General features: G+C 33.7%; 2 protein-coding genes across 3 annotated transcripts; both read left to right on the top strand.

Moving 5' to 3' along the window:
• Nucleotides 1–1,466: 1,466 nt before the first annotated feature.
• Nucleotides 1,467–15,590, top strand: LOC134244804 (uncharacterized). 2 transcript variants are annotated; one of them, XM_062727054.1, is made up of 9 exons: nucleotides 1,467–1,627; nucleotides 7,974–8,938; nucleotides 10,556–10,685; nucleotides 11,494–11,659; nucleotides 11,813–12,624; nucleotides 12,834–13,027; nucleotides 13,138–13,255; nucleotides 14,139–14,293; nucleotides 14,993–15,590. In XM_062727054.1, exons 2-9 carry the CDS (start codon nucleotides 7,995–7,997, stop codon nucleotides 15,096–15,098), a joined length of 2,625 nt encoding a protein of 874 aa, XP_062583038.1. In that variant the 5' UTR covers nucleotides 1,467–1,627; nucleotides 7,974–7,994; the 3' UTR covers nucleotides 15,099–15,590. The 2 variants fall into 2 exon arrangements, with proteins under 2 accessions (XP_062583038.1, XP_062583037.1); XM_062727053.1 differs by having other exon boundaries at nucleotides 1,467–1,631; nucleotides 7,977–8,938.
• Nucleotides 15,591–17,137: 1,547 nt separating this feature from the next.
• On the top strand, nucleotides 17,138–21,527 carry LOC134244774 (uncharacterized). Its single transcript, XM_062727016.1, has 8 exons — nucleotides 17,138–17,249; nucleotides 18,370–18,434; nucleotides 18,726–18,809; nucleotides 19,784–19,855; nucleotides 20,030–20,135; nucleotides 20,235–20,329; nucleotides 20,496–20,564; nucleotides 21,315–21,527. The coding sequence occupies exons 1-8, from the start codon at nucleotides 17,213–17,215 to the stop codon at nucleotides 21,468–21,470; spliced, it is 684 nt and encodes a 227-aa protein (XP_062583000.1). The 5' UTR covers nucleotides 17,138–17,212; the 3' UTR covers nucleotides 21,471–21,527.
• Nucleotides 21,528–22,551: the final 1,024 nt, after the last annotated feature.

Here is a 22,551-nt window from a genome sequence, read left to right as displayed (position 1 = left end):
GTGGCAAGTTTGGTTGAGATTGGCCCAGTGGTTCTTGAGAAAAAGATGAAAATGAGAAAAGTTTACAACGACAACAACGACTACAGATGTCTATAACAAACAAATTTTGATCAGAAAAGCTCACTTTAGCCTTCGGCTCAGGTGAGCTAAAAACCATAAAGCTACAGTCCTGCAGCTAATTGATGGGTAAGAGGGAACTTTCTCATACACAATGAGTTCCTGTTATTATAGTGATCACTATCCATTACAACAAACGTATAACTTTAATCCAACTCTTTAATAACAATCCCAATGTATTTTTACTGTTACAGCAAGAAGATTTTAATTAAAACGATAATTTTACGCCTAGCAGCTAGGACACATGAACTGGCAAATTAAAAACATTCGATTGCTCTTTATCTTTTAAAAGTCACCTGTTTTATGTATCTTAATTTTATATCACATTAAAGAATTTTAATGTTTTTCGCTGGTGGAATTTGCCTGTAAAAATTGTAGATATGCACATATAGCCTTTTGAGCAAAGTGTTGTTTTTTTTTCGACCAAGGTCTTGGTCGTATACCTGTGTGTTACAACCCATTTTCCTATCACATTAAAATTTTTAGTGCGTGGTATCCATACCACAATGTTTTTGGGGGGTGGGGGATGGGGATCCCCATTATATTTATATTTCTCATCCTGTATAATACAAAGAAAGCCGTTAGTTTACATCTGAGAGATACGAGGTGTCTCGGAAGTGTTTAAGTGTTTCTATCCTTTACTGGGATCTTTTAAAATTTTAAAATCCATTTTTTTTTGTAATTCCAAAACTATTCTTTTTTATTTACTCTTATTTTTTGAATTTTTATTTACTCTTATTTTTTGAATTTCCTGTTTAAATGATATACAAATCAAATTGAATTTAAATGATTTAGAAATATTTGGATTTAAATGACTGAATCAAACGGTTTAAGATCCCGAGGGTGTACAAAGTTTAACTTTTACAAATGTGTGATGAGTAAGATACGTACTGCGTAAAAAAGAAAAAGATTGAAATCTTTCTGAAGCATGACCTTGCACAATCTCCAAAAAAATATTTGTCATAATTGTGATTGGTGATCAAATTCTGTCAAACCTAATTCACTCTATGGATACGGGTAATTATCTGTTACAATTAATTCTAAGTGATTGATTTCACTAATTAACACTGTTTTCTCAAGCAAGTGCCAGACATATAAAATTCTGAATTCTCGGATGTCAATTCAAAATGAAATCCGGTATAAATGTTAAAATTTTGATATCAGCTGACTATTTCACCCCTCCATTAATCCTGAAATCTATCCTAAGCGTGGAGTTTTAATTTTTAAATAGCGATTGTCTGGTAGAATTTTAAGTATATTGTTACAACAGTCCTTGGCTTTTGTAAATCTCAAACAGAGCGTGACGGGTAGATCGCAAGGCCACCGGTACACAGACAGCTCCTATACCCAACATTCTTCATCACGGAGAAATTTAAACCATACCGCTTCAATTTGGACTGGACAACTCAAAATTCAGGAAATGGTCATTAAGTTGTGATTTTAAATTCCTGGATTTATTTTTGAGAATATATTGTTTTAGGGAAATGAATGTGATTCATTAAGAACGTTGGTAAGTATTTGATTATTATTTAATCTTTGTTTCAGTGAATTATTTTCATATTAAGTGAATAAAATAATTCTGTACAGACATTAAGTGAATTGTAATGAGAATATCTAAGAAACTGGACAGTATGGTCAATATAGAATGTAAGCAAGGTTGAGAAAATAATCAATATATAGAGAACTAAATTTTCCGTAAACTGCTATATTTGGATTCAAACAGGAGTTAATTTCACTACCGTCGGAATCGAGTCACTTCAAACCCCTTCTAAGGAGAGGGCTCTAAAAGAAACTACTAACTGAGTCAGATGTTCTCATTATGAAGTTAAAAGAAACTAGGAACTGTCAGATGTTCTCTTTATGAGGTTAAAAATTAAATGTGTCTTTTGTGATTAATAAAAAGTTGTATATATTTTTACTTTTAAACAATTAAAGTACTACAGAGAAAAATAATTCTTATATCAAAAATTTAATTAAAGTTGTGATTATTTTAGTTAAGTAAGAACTTGTTGCGGATGAATGCTTTAATTTATGCGCAATAAGTTCTGTATACGGTTCCCAATCACTTGATCATGCACCAAAGCCATGTATAAGATTGAATGCATTACCTGCAGAACATCTAAATAACCCGTACATTTAACACCCTATTTCTTCCCAAAAAAAGTTTTCCTATCTAAATTTTGCACATTAAGCAATTTTGCTCGACACATTTTGGATTTTCTTTTTGATGGAGACAGAAGGTCTTCCGTTAAGAAAAGAGCCTTTCGTGACGATCAGAATTCAAATATTGTCAGAAGTTGTATTAATAACTGTTTTATTTATTTGATTGAATAGTCTTCTATACACCGAGAATTTATTTTTTGACTGAGAAAATTATATGGGTTAATGGAATTTTTAAAAACTATCTTACTCATCTTTAATAACATAGGGTGCTCAATAATGAACAAACTTTACTATACAAACAGAAAAAGGGGGGGGGGGAATTATGTAGAATATTTAAAAAAAAAAAACTTTTCTTCAAACCCAGCTACATATATATGTATTATATAAGGTCATTATACACACAGGATTAAGTTTAAAATGGCCACTGAGGCGAGGTCGACCATGACGAGGGTCACTCCCTGGTCAGTTTGGAACAATAAAGACTGAAAGAGTGTCAATTAAAGCTTTACAAAGTTTACTCTCCGCGGAGATCAATAGTTGCATTCTTATGAAATATTCAATAGCCTGGGGTAGCGTGATCTAATACAATGGGTCGGTAGTCAGCGTGGGTCAACAAAACAAAGTAAACAAGTAAATATCATCACCTAAAAAAATTAATACTTCCCTTAAATAAACTATAAAGTGAAAAGGAAGTATTTAAAAAGAAAAATATGTTCATTGGCATGATTTGTAACAAAATATATAGAAGTCCAAATTCAGATAAAATTTTATTTAAAAATAATATTATACTACCGAAAACATATAATAATAAAAAAAACCAATAAAATAAACTGTAAATATGCTTGTAGATACTGAAATTAGTGTACCTCATGAGTTTAACAATAATAACTATATTTGCAATTTTCGGCTTTTTCCAGTCATTTAACTAAACTAAAAACTATATACTAAAAGATCAATGAAATATTTCTTTTAAAAAATCCAAACAAAGATTTAGAAAAGATGTGAAAACCCAATTTGATGTTTTTTGTACTTTATCAGAGGTAGATAGTATGGAATGTATGTAGTAAAATAAACTCCTGATATTATCACAGCGTCTTCGTGTCACCTCGACTCAATGAAGGCCGCCTCCGGAAATGCGCGCGAAAAAATTCGAGCGCATCTGGCCCATTTTTGCCTCGAGCGAATTTTACAACTACAAATTAGATATACACATTGAAGATATTGTTTTGTTTTTTTAAATATCCCGTTATGGTCAATTTGAGTTAGAAATGAAATGAATATTAAAGTTTATTTGTTAAATTGAATAAAAAACATGAATTCCCTATAAATCCTTTCAAGTCTCCAACCATACATAAATATATAAAAAGTATTGTTTGAAGACAGCATATCAATGATTTTTAATCGAAAAATTAGAATTAAATTTAGTATATAACCCTCCCTTTTCTTGAAATGAAATTGACCTATTCCCGCATCTTAACACTCTAGACCTTGGTTCTACTTAAGGTAGTGTTCCCCATAATGACGTACATGTACTTCTGCCCCGTACCCCTATCTATCCTGATTTTATGCTACATTTTAATTAAAAAAAATATAAGAATTGAAGTCGAAAAAAATGTATATATCAAATACTTTCAAGAATTTACGCATAAATTCTTAAAAATTTTGAAGATTCTCTTATAGTAAAAAATATTTAAATGTTTATGTGAACAATAAAAAAATATATTTTGCATATTTAACATAATGATTAAGAAATACAGATAAAAGTTAAGTAAAAGCTGAAAGATTCACGTTATCTCTCCTTTCATACAAACATATATAAATAAAGGTCCATTGCCTGGTAGATGTTCTCGGATATGACACGTATATAAACCTTTCAAAATAGTAAACAGATTTTAACTAGTATTAACTTTTACTTAGTATTTAGTAATATAACATTGTCACTTAGTATTTAGTTATGTTACATTGTGTCACTGAAATACATGTGTAAATAGGCATAACAAATACATAGATTTAGTGTCTAACCTGTTGCTAATATTAGTACGATTTGCACATATACTGTACAGTTTTAACAGTAAATGGAAAGAAGGGGGAGGGGGATAGAATACCAATGAGGTGTAGACGTGATCTTGAATAATTAGGTATGCAACAAAAGAAAAGTGACGAAATATTGTTATAGTTTCTCACCTTTCAAAGAAATTGACAAAGATTTTCTGGCATTACTTTGCGCTGAAACGATTTTTTAAAAGAACTTTATTCGGTAATAACCAATATTTGCCCCCCCCCCCAAATCAAACTTTGATGGAGATATATTTAATTAAGTTCTTAAACAGTGGAGTATATGCTGACTTCAAAGCACTGAATATTTTCATAAGTAATGACGCCATATGTACGTAATGCCGTCACAAACATGACGTAATTTTCAGTTTTTTATGAATTTTACAGAAAAATGTACATATTTCGTCGATATTTTGATTAAAAGTTGTGTGTTCAGGATCAATATTTTGAAATAATGTGTAGAATGATAATATCAATGAAATTTCCTCGTTTTTGCTATAATTGTTGAAATTTTGTCAAAATGGATATAAAATCGGACTTTTGTGACGTCATAAAAACAAAAATTGTGGATACACTGCTTTGACACTATAATATTTTCTGTTAATTTATATTTCTCATACAATTTATTGAATTCAGCACATTTCAGGAAGTTTTCAAAATTTGACTTTTGTGGGGGCAAATATATGCAATATACCGCATATAGTTCTTTATTTTTTTTTCTTGGCATTTTCCTCGTTTTTGATATCATGAAAAAATATTTTACGTTTTAAGCACCCAGCGCAAGTTCATAATAGATCTAAAATCGCTCAATCAGGAATGTCAAATCCGCTCAAAATATGACTCAGTGTCTCTGTTTTTTTATTATCAGATAATTTATAAAGCTTGAAATCAACATTTACGCTATAAGTACCGATGATGGTACCATTATATACTTTCTTTTGGCGTTATGATAAGTTTTTATGCAAGAAGAGTAGATAAAATTCAATAACGTTAAACTATAAACGCTAGTATATATCTAAATTAGTAATATATCACAAGAAAACAATATATAATCGAAACTTATAAAATATGTACATTCCATTGTTGGTGTACCCAGATGTTACAAATCATTATTTGGAAAAACTCGAATAGGTAAATTTTATATTAGTCACAAGACTCAAAACGCACTTACTACGATATATGTATACTCATCTGAGTCACGTAGAAATCCCAGTTTTAAAGGGGAAACATTCTGTATATAAATGAACCGAAGCGTGAATGTCACATTGCTAAGTTTGTTCCTTAGTAGAAAAAAGGGAACCTGAAATGATTCTATGGGATGTGTATTACGTTTTACTAAAGTCGTTTAGTGAAATTCAAAAAAGCTTTGTGAAGAGTTTTCAGTCGCTGCAAAATTCATAAAATTCAGACACCCGAGAACATTAAACTGAAACCGGAGGAGAAAATTCAAAAAATTAGCATACTGAATATAACCATACAAAGGTTTTCCAAATGAAAGACCGAGGAAAGATAAATCATAACCACGATCAAGAAACTGAACAAATACAATAACCCGAAACATATCTGAATGCAGGTTTTAGAATGAGAATAACAAATGGCCCCGAAACACATCCATATGTAGGGTTTTAGAGAACACGATTACAATATCACCCAAAACGTATCCATATGGAGGTTATAGGAATGAAACATTTTACAGTTAGGTCCCGAAACATACCCATGCAGGTTTTTGGAATGAGAAATTGTTCAATCATAGTGGGGTCCGAGACGTTCCCATAGATAGTCTGAGATGTACTCTTTATCAAAATCATTTTAACAATTTGTCGAATTTCCAGAATGTTACATGTAATATAAATTCTTTTGGTCTTCTTTTTTGGAGTAGATTTGCAGTTTTGCCTGAAAATGGTCTATTATAACTGCTTAACAATGAAAATTTTACTCAGGAATATCCAGCTTTACGACTGCTAGAATTTCAATGCATGTTACTGGAATATATTAAAAAATTCACGAAATAGGTTGCTAATCATAAAGATATTGTTTTTATGGATTTACTGGTAATTATTAAAAAAATGAACTTATTACAAAATGTATTTTGAAGTAGATTCAACATATACGAGGGCTGTTCAATAAATAATGTCCTCGGTGCTCGGAAAGAAGCAAAAGACGCTTTTCAATGATTTAGTCTTCATGATTTTACTTATTAATCTCTTTTAATTAAAACACATGTCCGTAACAGTTTTTATCCAATTTCTGATTGTTTTTAGAACTCATTTTTGGGTATGACCCTTAGTATACTGGAAAATGGCAGATCCAATGATTTCCTGGACTTGTTTCTTCTTTCTGAAAGGTGTTTTTTCAAGCTTGGAAATAGAATCAAGTCAAAAGGTCAAAGATCTGGCGAATATTGTTAATGTGAAAAAACATTAACTTTCTGTTTATCCCGAAAACCCCTTTACTCTTCAGGGCGTGCGGGTTTTGACGCTGTTATGAATGAAGAAATTTAATGTAGTGGATTCCTGATTCTGGGTCCTTCCTCTAATAAACCTCTCGATTTTTTTTTCAAAAAATTGCTTTATAGACTCCTTCAGAAATTAAACTGTCTACCCGAATACGAATTTGAACAACAATGCCACTAATATTTAAGAAAATTGCATATAAATCTGTCTTTGTGCTCTTGCATATCTTTGCTCTTGTCAGACTTTCGCTGTTATTATCAAGTACAGCTTATGGTAAATTTTGTTTTGAGGGTTTTAAGCAATAGATTAATGTTCCATTATCTGTTTGAATATCAAAAAAACGTGGATAACTACAATTACTGATATTTTAAAATAATTGTTAAGACATTCGTACACGCTGTCGTTTTCACTCATTTTTCAAAATATAAGGTGACCTTTGAGTACCAAGCTATTTTACCGTCAAACGTTTCATAAAAACAGTGTAAACTACTCCCGATATGATGTCTATCAAATTTGCTCTGTGTCTTAAAGTCAATCATACATCATCAAATATTATTTGTTGAAATTTGGCAAACAGTACATAAGTTGTTATAATTTTTGTTGGCAAGGACGGTACCCATTTTGATGCCCATTATGTAATTTTTTATCATTGAAATCCACCTGCTCATTTGTCTATAAAACAGGCATTGATTGCTGTAAATGTCACATATTTCAGTGAATATTTCTTTGGGATTTTTAACAAGTTTTACAGCAGCTTTAATGAAGCTTTTATTTTCACTCTAGTTTACTGATTCTTTACCATTTATTTATAATGCAGTTTCTCGAATAACCCTTGTTTCCCAGCTTCTCACGATGAAACTGTGATGAAAAGTGGTTACATAAACTGTTATAAATTCATTAAAGATTCAATAATGAGAGAAAGTCAAGTTTAATGTCTTATGATATCTGTATTGTATGTCATACAGTTCAGGAAATTATTTATTGAACAGCCATCGTATAACTCTTATCGTGACTACTAGCTATAAAGGTCTATAACACCGTGAATTCTGATATGTATACTGCATCTACACGAATACACCATATATCAACTCAATAGAATGTTTTCATTTCAATTTTTGTTAAGATTGATTGTTGAAATGTTAATTTAATAATCACCCTTAAAACAGTTTTTGTTTTTCTCTTCAGAAGAAGCGAGTTACTCCAACCATGGAGCAGAGGCTCGAGCGGATATTGTACGTTGTCGTGGTCGTCATGGCAACCGTCACGCTCTGTGACAAGAGTGTGTTCGATTGGGTTCCAGGTGACAATTACGGTAAAATAAACGGATTGATGACCACCATACAGAAAGCCTCGGACTGTAAAGCCAAGACACAGCAGGCCATGACCCTCCCTAAAGCCTCGGTGTCCCAGATACCCCGCGCCAACCAACTACTGAACAAAATCTGGTACAAAAATAGGACTGCTCTTGTTCATATGCACAACATGGCGTTAAACAGGGCTTTCTTCTATAGTTATATATTTCAGAAACTGAATAAATCTCAGACAGATTTTGAGTATCAGCCGGGTTGGTTTTACAATTATGTCTCTGTGACAGCCGACACTAATGCCAACAAGGGGATATTCAATGCTTCAGCTTTAATGTTTGACAATCATACCTATTATCCAAACTGGATGACAAACTTTGACTTCAATAAAACCCTCCCGTTGTTTGGTGTTCGCTCGTTTAGATTTGACGACACGTTCGACATGGGAGTCATTCTTCGTGAGCCGACAGGAAGAACTACATTGGTGCAAGACATTGGTGCTATTGGTAATTATTCACACAAGGGCTACAAAATGGCGCCCTGGTTTAACTTCTGGCTGCCAGATAATGACCCCTCAATGGATTCTGTTCAAAAATTCACGTACTCAGTTAATGTGAAATATGCCAACGGTACTGGTCGTTGGTTACATGACGAGTTCCAAGCTACGCCATTTTTTGGTCCTAACTCCCCTGGTATTGGAGATACAGACGATAAGTACATGCCTGTCCGTTTTACCGATACGTACTACGATTGCAAGATGTCCAACAAGTGGATTGTGAGCGCAGTGTCTCCCATCGTAGACTTTATGCCGAGATATTCCAACTGGACTCACTTAAGGAGACCAAGGTATTAGAGTGTTTTTTATTCATCACATTCCTTGATATAATAAATTTAGTACTTGTTGTCTTATAAACAAAGATATGTCGTTTAAGTTGTATCTTCCCTCTAGTCAAGCATAAAAATTTTATTTACTTTAAAGCTTTTAATTTTTCGAAGTAACATACTTTGCAATTAAAACACATATAAATTAACATATTTTGAGAGAAATCGTCTTTTTACGTGATAATTTTATAATAAAGAGGACGGTGATAACGATAACAGATATACCTCAACATTGTGAGTAGGACACAAAACACAGACACCTTTAAATTCCAGAAATGGGATCAGATGTCTAAGAGGAGTAAACGTCCCATGTTGGTTAGTTACATCCGCCGTCATACACGTATATCTATTGATCAAGTAAACAGAAGAATTAGTTTACAAATTAACATTTTCCTAACAATTGATATGAAATATGTCAATCAACATAAGACAAAAAATTGGTTACATAGGTTGTATTTGCAGACAAGGTCTTATACATGTAACGACCATAAAATCTTGCAAATGCATTTGAAATCCCTGTAACATCAACTTGTTTGTCAGTAGCAGCTTTAGTTAAAAACCTTTCGTACTCAGACCATCGACCCGAATAGGTTGGAGACGTCAGTTTACACATGCAAGAAGGGAAGGGAATGGACATTCACGACATTGATAAGGAAAGCTGACGAAGAAAACTGAGGTTATTTCGTTTGTCGTACACTTTAGTTGTTACTTGTTAGTGAACATAATCGTTTAAAGTCGGGAAAACACATGAAACAGGTGTAAGAAAATCATTGGTGTCTTTAATTTCAAGCTCACAGGAATATATCGAGTCGACATATAGTGTACATGTAGTATTATTAATTGGGAAAAAAATCGTCGATATATCTGAATGTCAAGTTGAAAGCAAAGTCAAGATTTTTTTTATCATGAAGAAGTTTTGAATAAATTCTGCTTTGTATAAATGTATAAAACAGTGTAGGCAATACAGGGGCACAATTAGTGCCCATTGGCATTGCAACAGTTTGTTGGAAATCTTGAGCTTCCAAGACTACAAAAATGATGTCAATGAGAAACTCCAGAAACCTCTGAGTTACAAAAAGTAGAAAAGATTTTTTTTTAAAGTAGTAAAGGATTAATACGGTTTAATAGTTATATATTTCCATTTCTAATTTTTTTCTCTGTGATAACTCTTTGAAAGTTAGCGGCGTTGATTTCTTGATAATTCTGCCGGAATGTAAATTAGGCAGGTCGATATAGGCCAGGAGCTAAGGAGGCCTAATATGCATGCAAATCTCGTGCACATCTGTCTCTGTGTCTGACGCTAAGGAGGCCAAATATGCATGTAAATCTCGTGCGGCTGCCTTTGTGTTTGACGTTGGGCGAAACCTTGAAATTATCATGGGAGTACAATTTAAATTCTACATTTTTAAAGTCTAAATCTACAATTTTATTTCACAATGAAATGAAATATAAGATTTTTTTTTAAAGTAGTAAAGGATTAATACGGTTTAATAGTTATATCATCCGATCTTATCAGAGTATCACTAAGCCTTATAATCATTCAAGCATCAAACTCGAATTCTTTTAATTTCATTATAACAGATTTGTGGGCGTGGCAGTTATAGACATCGACTTTTTGAAGATAGACTTTAATGCTTGTCCAGTCAGTATTGGAAACCCAGGTCCAAGTTTCTTGTCCGGAGTCAGCAAATGCAAAACCAAAACAACACAGGTAGGTCGTGTGTAAAACACAAACCACATAGGTTAGGTCATATATAGAACCCAAACCGCACACGTACGTCATGTGTGAAACCTTAACCATGTACGTAGGTCGTTTCAGTGAAATTGGTACATGTAATTTTTTAAGGTAGTTCAAAATGGCCATGGAATCTTTTTACTCATATCCTCTGAAGTTCACCGAAAAAAAATATATCTCCTCAATTTCTATAATCACGGATTTTTATAATACCGGTAATAAGCTGTGACACGTTTTGATCTATTTGCAGTAGAGACCTGATATTTGAACATATTTAACAAAATTGAGTTTAAGGAAAACACTGGCCTATAAATCTACTGTGTACTATCCAAAGTCGGACAACGATAAAACAAATGAAGTAGAAGTGATATATTTTGTTCTCAGAGAGGAATAACATGGGGGAAAGATGTGTTTGTGAAACACTATGCCCCCCATGGTAACGCAGTTCTGGAGAGGGGCGTAGACTGAAGTGGTATACACTTACCGTTGACACCACCAATAGTTATGGGCTAGGTTAAAGTTGACAACAGACAGAGAGGCAAACAGACAGACAGACAGAACAAAAACAATATACCACCGGGATCTTCCGGGCATAAAAAGAAAGTCTCAATATTTATTTTTAGGCTTCTTCCTCTGAGGTAAAATCTCGTACGTTTTACTATAATTTATGCTTGTCTGAATTAAACATTATATTTGTTGAAAGTTATGATTGGAGCTTCTTGTCAAGTTCCAAAAGCATTTCAATGGTCTCAACTACTCACTTGTGATCTCCATTATATTTCAGTGTAAGCATGTGTCTGGTAAGGGCTTTAAACGAGGAGGATACACCTGTATCTGTAACTCAGGCCACAGCTATCCTCCCAGGGTAGGACCGCCATGGAAAGGGGGTGATATTGAGAAGGCCACAGAGTTCGAAAAGACCGTGGGATACAAGTGTCGCCCAACTGGATGTAAGTGATTTCAAACAAAATAGCACTGCCTGTGTAAAATTATATACTAATTTTGTATCGATCAATCAATGGATTGAGAATATTGAGTTTCTTTTTAGACGGATTGTATTTTTTAGCATCGTAGTATTCAGACATCTTTTTCTTCTTTTCAAGATCTCCGCGTGCTTCCCGTTGTTGACACAAGTGCTATTAACGTCAACGTTGAAGGAGATTCCGGATCCGATATATTCCTGACGGATCGTTTCTCCGGACGCCAGCTCAAGTCCGTTAACGCTAGCCGTGTCTATGGACCAGTCCGGAGAGAAGCAGTAAAAAGAACCAACCAGCCACACACTGTAAAACGGGAAGCTGCCAGGAAAGATTACATTGACCAGAAATTCAGCACGAGAGAAGAACCCCTGAAGAAGAAAAAGAAGAAGAGGAGGAGGCGAGAAGCTCAATTTGACCAAATGAATTTTGATAGAATGCAGAGTATTTTCACAACAATAAAGAAAATAAACAGAGAAAACTGCAAAACTTTCTCCAATCGCGCTATGCTACTTCCCGGGGATGTAGGATACGGGGCGGACACCCAGTTCGACACCCAGGCCCGTTTTGCTCTAAGAATTTCTCACCTCCTCAGTAATTGGTACCAGAACGTCATTCCTGGTGAAAACTTTGGTTATTTGAAAGGAGGCAACCGGATTCACCACGAACTGTTGTTTGGTGAAGTGCTAGCTAACGTGATGGGGGACCACAAGGTGCTCTCCAGCGGGATTTACTTCGAGCCCCACGTGTTCGAGGACTGGGACGGAAAGACAAGGGAGTTCTTTGGTCCTTTTGCTTGGACTCGAGACAAAAGTGTGTACGCCATCGACACGGCAGGATTTAAGACCAGGTATACTGATGAAGACTGGTATGTTAGAATCCGACAGCGCTGGCAGACTAATACAGGAGGAGTTCTGAAGTATAGGATGAAAGCAAAGGTATATCGAATTGTGGATAGAAGTATCAGTATACAAATACACGATTCTTTTTTCAAATTAAGTAATAATTTTTTAGAAGCACTTTCAACAAAGGATTTTTCCGATCGTTTCCCGGTAATTTATTTTTAATACGTTAAGTGTAAATTAACTAATTTTTTTTAAAAGTCCTTAATTAAAATTTTCTTTCATTTCCTGGTAATGATTTGCAGGTGCGATCTGACATTAACGGTACAAGCTCTGTGAACTTTGAGTACTATCCAATGGGGTACTTTGCCCCAAGTGTCACGCATGGAATCTGGACACAACCTTACTTCCGGTGTGACGGTCGTGTGGATGCCTGGATTATGACGTATGCTGTTCCTATCATTGGTAGGGATCGTCTCAGGACCAAACTGCAATTTAAGTAAGTCATCAATTTTTTGAAAAAAAAAATCCGTAAAACTAAAAATTAAATTTCTCTCGTATAATTTATAAATTCATTTTGAGTGTATGATGTTATGTTTTTTTCTGCAGAGGAGTGGTAACCGTTGATGTGCCATTACAAGAACTAGAGATTAACCAATGTTATCAAGGATTCAGCATCCAAAACGCCTTTAAAAACACCGCTAGGTGTCACTACCCGTCCCAAACAGTGAGTACCATGCTACCTTAATGCTGAAAATTAGTACCACTGACATTAAAAATTATTTCTGAACCCTCAACAAGAAATCACAGATTCCTTTGAATCCCCTTTCAAATGAGATTTTAAAAATTATTAATGCTCCTTGGCAAGATATATAACTTGCTTGAATACAAAGGGATGTATCTACACAGCCAGACTGCCAAACCTGTACCCTAAGTATTGAAGATGGTCCAGAAATAGTAATTTCAATTAATAAGTACTTAGCATATAATTATGAACTTGATATTAAATATGATTAAATATGTTTTTAAAAAAAATATTTCAATATTCCTATATAGATTTTATTATGATACTCATATCTATATACTAGTAGACATATCTATATAGTCAGGTTGGGTATTAAGTCGATTCCTTATTCTATTTTAATTCTCTCATTTCACAACGCCTTGTTGGAATTCCGTGTTGACCAGTGGTCATTGTATAATCACTAATGGAGACATTTTTAGCATGACATCAAATTTTCCTCATTGCCAGAGAAAGCTCGGACTCGGCAGATCTAGTTTCTGGACATGGTTTATTTTATTTTGTTGGACCGTGTAAGTGGTCTAGCATCTTTTATTGGATCATTGTAATAGTGGCAATATTACTTGACTACAATGGCCATCAAACAAGTCTGAAGAGCTCTTCACTGGGCGTGGAGCTAAGTCATTTAATAAAGACAAATTTAGGATTTGAGCATTTTAACCGTCGATGAAATGCATTTTAAAAATGCTGCAGAATTGGCTTCACTTGGTGCACAAAAATGAACCCCTCAGTGTACATACGTACATGTATTATCTCTATATAAAACAGAGAAAGGAATTTGAAATGATTTTTTGACTTTTTCTTTCAGTGTTCCCCGATAGCAGGCTACAAGTTCTCTCGGGGCGCCTATAAGTGCGCGTGTCGTCAAGGTTACGAGTACCCCTTTAAGGATGGACGAAACTTCTTCCAGGGCTCCCTCGTAGACATTGAATACGAAAAGAAAATGGCTGGCCTCTTTAATCTGTGAGTAGTACAAAGTCATTTACCTTACATATCAATGGCTGGCCTCTTTAATCTGTGAGTAGTACAAAGTCATTTACCTTACATATCAATGGCTGGCCTCTTTAATCTGTGAGTAGTACAAAGTCATTTACCTTACATATCAGTGGCTCTTAAACACGGAAAGGAAAATGGCTGGCCTCTTTAATCTGTGAGTAGTACAAAGTCATTTACCTTACATATCATTAAACACGAAACGGAAAATGCAGAAGGAATCAATGGCCCAAATTATAAAAATCACTAAACTAGATTACAATTACACTTTGTTTAAGCCGTATAAGTTATTGTTTTTTGTTGAGACGACAGCTACTGAGTTTTCAATTTTTTTTACTGTCGATGATTCCTAGATGGTTTCCATTCAGGGCAATTGACAATCATTTTTAATGGCAGATGATGTACCTTTACCTTTACCTTTAAAATACCTTTTAACATATACATTTACTATACTTTTAACGTACGTTTCTAGGTTATGTATTTTAAAAGCTTTCCGTTGAACCGTTCCGTGGGTAGCAACACACAAACTTTAGTACTAGTTATAAATGCGTGATTGGTTTTATGAAATTTCCTTGTATATCTTTAAGCTTCTCATAAAAAAAGTTAAGTACTGATATTTTTAAAAACTGGACTATTTTTATTTATCTTGACAATTTCTACTTATTTCAGGTACGACTCGTTGAAATGCAGAACACAGGGTGTCTCCATGGTGATAAGCAATACCATTACTTTGGTTGTCATGACAACCATGGCCGTCTTGAGCAAGAGTCTTTGACTTTCGTTGTAACACATTTATCTAAAGTCCTGCCAAACCATTTCATTATTGATATTAATTTTATCATTTCACATTTCATATCCAAGAAAGTGGAGTACCTGATTTATATGACTGTGTATGGACGTCATCATAATTAATATGTATGCAATGTGCAATTGTATTGGACTCTTCTTTTCAAAAGTAGGGTTCATTTACAAATTATTTTTTCATACAGATTTTACTTTTATTTGTTTTATGTATTTTTTTTTACCTCTTTGTTATGTTTCAATTGTGAGGAAAAGTTGACTTTATACTTGTGAGAGATTTTTCTCTAAACAAATCAAGACAAGCATAATTTATATTTATAACGAAATCCATTCCAACAACATGTTATATTCTTTTATTTCATTCATTCAACATGAAATTCAGCATTGATCAATGAAATCCATCAAGTTTTGTTAGTGTATTATACATATGAAGTATTTATGCAATAAACAGTGTATTTACATTTGACATTTTTTCCTGTCTGTTTCTATATAAAATCAAGACCTATATAGTAGTAAATGTCGATAAATAAAAAACACAGATGTGACGTCACTCTGTTAATAAAAAGGTTACAATGTTATGTTTCAATTATGTATATTGTTTTGAACGCGTTATATATAAATAATATATTTTATTATATGATTGAATAATTTCCCTCTCTCTGATTTGATGAGATCCAACAACGTTAGAAAAATACTACGTTATATTGACCTGTACGTGACCTTCTAGGTCAATATAAGGAATTATTGAAGGTCACATTAATGAATTTTTCCTGTTCCATTTTTCCTGATACAATGTGTTTTTTTTGAAATTTCTCATTAAAACTTTCAATTAAAGCAAAAAGTACAATAGTACTTCGGACTCGGTGAATATTGTACTCCTCAGGTGTCTAAATCATCGTATTGACCTAAAAAACTGCAACAATTGTTTAATATATGCTTAGAAGTCGCGCGTAACATGGTTTTAATAATATTTTCGTTATTAATATATATTGTGTGCAGCATTTAAATTTATGCATCTTCAAGAAAATATTTGCTATTAAAATGCAAAAAAACATGGAAATGTGTGGGGGGGGGGGGAAGAAACACATTAAAATGGAAATGAAGATATAAAAAAGATTCAAAACGACCGATAAGAAGAAAATGGCGTGCATAACTTGATAGAGCATGAATGACACAATTATATATAATGGAAGTTCGGGACACATAGGTATTTTTAACTTTGTCCCCAATTTGTGGAATTTTGCTGGCAAACAATCAGATAAATATTTCCAATGATATTATTTCTAAATGTGAAATACGGTCGTACAAAGATGTTCTTCAATTCACTCTGTACGAGGAAATCCGCAATATACGAAGGAAATGGGGGTCTTTGATTACATGTAATATGTTCAGCACACAACATACTTAAGGAATCACTGTAAAGTTTATTGGATACGCCAGGGCATCAACGATAGTTGGAAATGTGAGATTATTTGCAGAATTGGCTTCGCATATTAGGCCACCTTAGCTCCAGACCTTTCGCTTGGTGAAATTTACATTCCAGTAGAATTATCAAGAAATCAACTCAACTAAATTTCAAAGACTTTTCCCAAAGAAAACCAAAAGAAATGGAAATATATAGAAATTTTAAAAATCTTTATCTGAAATCATGTTCGAAGATGGACATGATAAACTTAAAAGTGATCATTTAAATAATTTAAATAAATATACTATAGAAGCTTTTGCTTCGGCTTTTTACACAAAGCTGCTTTGAAATTCCTGACATAAGATCTTTGGATTTCATAACAAGGATAAAGATAGTGCAAAAAGTATAGTTAGTGGATTCCTTACAAAGGTAACATTTGTTTTATTATAAACAGACACACAAACCAAATAGTCCCGTCTTCAAGTGCAGCTTTTCAATATAATTTTAATTTTTAACCAAATGTATATACAAATATTTACAATATACATACAATATCATCCGATGTCTACGTATACCAGACTTTGTTATAAACGGCACGAATCACACTACTTATTTCTAAATGTACCGAGGGACTGATAACATATTGTTACGAGAATCAGAATTCTGATAAGTATTCAAACTAAATGCTGGGATGTTTTAGTGGAATGCTCGACATGAAATGTGAGTACTATTTTCTGCACAATATTTTAGAAGCAGGTAATTTTTTCTTCTTCTTTGTTTTGGATTTTCTTATGCAGAGAGCTACAGTTCTGTAACAATTGGTAGTACTCAGTTCCAACAATTATTTGAATTTTTTATTAGAGTATGCTACAACATTCCCTTAGCTTTTTCCGTTTTAATTAATTTTTCTCGTCAGAGTATGACCGTATGCACTTCCTGTGTTTACAGACGACAGACAGACACCCGACACACTTAAATCAGCCCTTGGTCCAGGTGAGCTAAAAGTATAATTAAATATAAGTAAAAAGTTGAGCTGTGATTAGTAAAAACAAATTTCAAAAACTACAAATAAAAAATCCAAATATTCTTCCCAAAACTCCTCTCGATGAATTAAACAGAGTACAAGAAGATTATAATACATGTATCCTATAGATCTAACACCATCTACATGTATTTTTGCACACCTCTGACGTTTCATAAAGAGGTTCGTGTTTGCTCTATTCCCCGAATTGTATTGTTCCCTTGGATTTTGGAGCTTGAATACTGTTAGTTTTCTCCACATTTCAACTCAAAGAACATTAATATAAATACTTTGGTCTTCGGTATATGACTGTTTTAGAAAGTATTTCCCTTTTGTATTTCTGCTTTGAAGCGACTGGAGTGGCGTATCGTTATAGCGTTATAGTATAAAATTCAAATTCTATGGGGATTAAATATTTCGAACATATCCCACTATGGAAAGAGGAAAGAGTCCCATCATTATTTGTGATTTTCCGTCGCTTCTTTCTAGTAACACAATGAGATAAGACTTGTTTTGAAAACATTTTGAGGCTATCTCAAGGTCAGCTAGAGGCAAAAATGACGAATTCCTACTCCTTCGAACACATTTTCCTCCTACTCAGATCTATAAGATATGACACTGAAACAAGATCATGAGACACATGTACTCAAATCTGACTTCTTTTCATGTTTACATTAAAACATGGTCTGGCGACCTTGACCCTTGAGATATCTCCGTAATAAGGGTAATAAAATGATTTCACTGGCCTTGAATATGAGAAAGCCTGTCTACCTATTTGAAACACTTGCATTTCAAGATGCTTTATTTTGCCTTTATAAGGTTCTACGACAGGTTTTGCGCTTACTGCATGGTTTGCTTTTCTGACGTGCACTGATTCCATTTCAGTAAGTGAGTATACATTGAAAACCATTTGTTTTTTTACAAAAAACCCATAAAAAGTGTTCTTTTCCTCAACAGTTGACTTTAAAAAGTTTTTAATCCTATCTTTGACCTTCCGATGAGAGTCGTGACTTTTGCCAAGACTGCATTGATGCTATATTCGTCACGTATATCGTCTATCCTCTTTTCACAGATTCCTTTACATTGTTGAGATTTCCTTTTCATATGATGCCAGTCAGTACGATGACTTGTCATTCGTCACGTATCAATCATATTTTCTTTTCATTAACCCCTAGGTTATTGGACCCACTTGCTTCAGATGTGATCGAGAAGTACTGCCTACGACGTGTTCTGACGTTGTTACATGCGGTCCACACGAGGTACAGTCTGGCATTTCCTTAGTATAAAATGATTAAAATATTTGTTTCCAGTAGGTGTACAGTCATAATAGGCATATTAAATCTTTGGTGCTAATTCTATATGCGTCATGAAAAGAATAAACATCAATTAAATGTTTACCCTTCGTTTCAAAGAAGAGAACAATCAAGTAATTTGTAGGAAGTTATGATTATTTGCATGCTTATATGTATTTAATGTTTGTATGCTAGTCTTTTTTCAATACGTTAAACACGATGTGTTTGTGAGACACTGATGCCTCCGTATAGCAGCTTAAGGCGCGGGTTGAATTTTCTCAAATGCAGGTCAATCTCTGAGAACAAGATCAAAATTTTTGGTATCCAATGAAAGGTCTTTTGACAAGGAATGCACCTGTAAAATTGAAAGCCCTAGTGTTTTCTGTTCAAAAATTATGGCCAAGGCTACATTTTTAAAAAGTGGGTAGAACTCTGAGGTCAAGGTCAAAAGTTCAAAATTGTTGGTATCCAAAGGAAAGTCTTGTCATATAGAAAACACCTTTGAAATAATAAAGCCCAAAAACTGCAAAGAATTTTGGCCAGAATTAAAGTTGGGTAAGTTTTTGTAAAAGTGGGTCAAACTCCAAGATCAAGGTCACAAGGGCAAATTTGGTGTACCAAAAGAAAGGTCTTGTCAAAAAGAATACGTCTATGAAATATGAAAGCCATAACCCCATCCACTCAAAAGTTATGGGCAATGGCGAGTTTTTTTGGACAAACAGACGACAGGGTAAAAACTATATACCCCGAATCTTCGCTTACGGGGGCATGGAAACTTTTGACCATTCAATATAGAAATACCCGGTAAAAATTATACGTCATTTAATTATGTACCATTATTATTTCCTTATTGAGTGGTAAAAGTGTTAAAACATGGTTCACATTTAAAGAATGAGAAATGAAAAAAAGTTTCTTTGTAAGAAGTGTCCTTAAAATTTCAGACATGTGCAATCGAGAAAGGGGTCGACTTCTTAAACGATGATGTGTTTTGGTCAGGCTGCAAAGACAAAAGGGTAGACCTAGTACAAACTAATTATTTTACATGCATTACATATCATAGAAACTGATTATAAAATTTGTATACATAATGTATAAACCAATTCATAAATGTGTTATTTACTATTTTTAATATGTACAGAAGCATAGTTGCCTTATTTCATTGATATAGGGAAATTTGCTCTATCTAGGACTGTGCAAGTAACAAAAAGAGAAGCTCTCCAGATGACGTCACTGTCACGTGCTCAACTTGTTGTGATGGCAACTTTTGTAACTCTGAGGGCTGTGGAAAAGGAGGTTTGATGAAATAAATAAGGAGAACATGTACATTTCACCTGTATATTATTTTGGAATGGACATATTTTAAATAAATCTCTGTATTTAATAAATTAATAGGATTCCCACAAGGTGGGCAACATGTTTGTTTTAACTGTGCCAATATGACGTCACCATCAAATTGTTCCCAAGTTGCCATGTGCCAAAAGGACGAGGTAGTTTATTGAATACTCATTTCTCTTTTGTGAAAATTAAATTATTATCAGAGCAGGGCAGATTTTAATACTAAGCTATTTAATTAAAAACCATTTTCAGAGTTGATGTAATTAGAATACGTGGGCCATCTAACTTTTTAATCAATTTATGTGAATTTTAACACAGGTTTGTTTCCTTGAAGAAGTGCCACACAAACTCGGTGTTATCTACCATTCCGGTTGTAGGAATTTGCCGGTAACTTTTTAAATAGAACAATTCTCTATCATCCTTGGACTTTCAGTAAAGCGTGGCATTCTCGACGCTAAGCAATTAGCGTCTCTCAAATGGCGAATAGATTCTCATCACTACGTAACTAGCGTCTCTCAAATGGCGAATAGATTCTCATTGGTTAAGATATTAATAACATCAGCAACTTTAAATTGTTGTTGACAACGATGAGACGACTTATAAGCCCCATCTCTTTGCCGTACAAAATGCTTTAATTGGTTCTTGCTACACTCGTTGACATTCGCCCGAATTTCTATCCATTGTGTATTTCAACAGTGAATGGAAGACTGTGTAAATTTCAGACGCTAATTATGTAACTTCGATTATACCACGCGTCACTGATAGTCCAAGGATAACAGAGAGTTGTACTATATACAATATTTAAGCACACACGCTACAAAACAAACAAAAAGCAGTCTGACTAAAGCCAGACCCTACTATTTCACTTCGAAGTTAAATAGTAAGGTCTGGCTTTAGTCATGCAGACTGAACAAAAAGATGCATGGATTGGTATAATTAGATTTAAAAATGTAATGTAAAAAAAGATTTATTTGTTATTTTTAAGATTTTTGGGGGAAAAGTTTGTACCATCTGTCCTTAAAACATCTTTATATACTAATCCTTTTTTAAATCTCGCCATCTTAGTTTCAAAAATTCTTCTAAAATGATATATTCAATTATACATGTAATGTATCTAAAGATAAATATTTTTTTCAGGACTGTAAAACCAGTCGGTCGTGTGGAGGTTGTTGTCTTGGAAACTTTTGTAATTCTGGGTGTAATCCCTATGACAACCTTAAGCCTCCCTACCAGTACGTGACCTTGACCAACGCCCCAGGACTGCACTGGATTACCCTCCTTCCTCAACAGTGACTGTTCAGCGGTTATCCCCCTTTTACGAAACGCATCAACAATTCTATATTGTGTCACTTATAAATAAATAAAGGTTACGGGATATACATGTACATTTATTTCATACCATAAAAAGTTTCTTTTATTTCTTCGACTTTCTGATGGAAATCAACTTATAAGAAGTTGTAAAAATTATCAAAGTAGAAGTTTTTTCATGCTTCATGGTGCTTTTTAGGATTCAAGTAAGAAAATCGTTTCCCCACTGCTCTTTAAATAACCTATCATAACATTTCTAAAATCAGGAAGACTCCATACAATTCATCTTCACCACTTCTGAAAAGAAACATCAAACTAATCTCTAATGTCACTGGTTCTCTTAATGAATGAGACTGGAGTCTTTCTGAACAAAATACTTGTGCGTATAATGTTTTCAGGTGAACATTTCTATCTTCAGAGTTTTTGACATTAAAAAAAATTCACTGGTCAAGTGGACCAGTGATTTAGTGAAATTCACCGGTCCTCACAAATATTCACTGGTCCATCAACAAACCAATTTCAAAACAAAAAAAATGTTTTAAATCCAGTTAGGCCTTAAAAAATCGGAGGGTCAAATATCCCCGGACTGAATTAACCAGGTGTGGTACAGTAGATACCCAACATGGCTGCCTACCGCAAAAACGAAGTTCAAAATGTGGGGGAAATGTTTAATGTAACAAAAATGATTATTTTAAAACTCTTTATATTTAAGGTAAATGATGATTAGTAATTCGGTTGACATATGTACACCCTTATGCAAGTTATTTACACACAAAGATCTAGCATCCCGAAAATAAAATTATCTTGATTAACATTTAGCCACGTGAATGGAAGAATCTGTAGACAATTTGGTATGTAAATAATGGCCCAACAATTTGTATGAAAAAAAATCAGACATTTATTTGACAATATATTTAACTTGCTGAAAAGACTATTGAATCAAGCATAGAATTTACAAAAGGTTGACTTTAAACGAGAATATTGATATCCTGGTATTATTAACTTATTTGCCAATAGCATTCCACGTTTTAAAAATTGTTCGAACACAGGGCATGCTCTAATGGAT

Source organism: Saccostrea cucullata, unplaced genomic scaffold, assembly GCF_032062105.1.
Source record: "Saccostrea cucullata isolate Sc308-1 unplaced genomic scaffold, CSIRO_AGI_Scuc_v1 ctg249, whole genome shotgun sequence".
NCBI classification, from domain to species: domain Eukaryota; kingdom Metazoa; phylum Mollusca; class Bivalvia; order Ostreida; family Ostreidae; genus Saccostrea; species Saccostrea cuccullata.
Note: the sequence above shows the minus strand (reverse complement) of the source record. Positions and strands in the feature narration are given on the sequence as shown.

What these genes read in the sequence shown, in the direction of transcription:
- LOC134244804 (XM_062727054.1), top strand. Translation starts at nt 7,995, where the DNA reads ATGGAGCAGAGGCTCGAGCGGATATTGTACGTTGTCGTGGTCGTCATG. An exon ending in GCAAAACCAAAACAACACAG is followed by an intron (nt 10,686 to 11,493) that starts GTAGGTCGTGTG and finishes ATTATATTTCAG; the next exon opens with TGTAAGCATGTGTCTGGTAA. An exon ending in GTCACTACCCGTCCCAAACA is followed by an intron (nt 13,256 to 14,138) that starts GTGAGTACCATG and finishes TTTTTCTTTCAG; the next exon opens with TGTTCCCCGATAGCAGGCTA.
- LOC134244774 (XM_062727016.1), top strand. Translation starts at nt 17,213, where the DNA reads ATGCTGGGATGTTTTAGTGGAATGCTCGACATGAAAT. An exon ending in TTACATGCGGTCCACACGAG is followed by an intron (nt 18,810 to 19,783) that starts GTACAGTCTGGC and finishes TTAAAATTTCAG; the next exon opens with ACATGTGCAATCGAGAAAGG. An exon ending in CAGGCTGCAAAGACAAAAGG is followed by an intron (nt 19,856 to 20,029) that starts GTAGACCTAGTA and finishes TGCTCTATCTAG; the next exon opens with GACTGTGCAAGTAACAAAAA.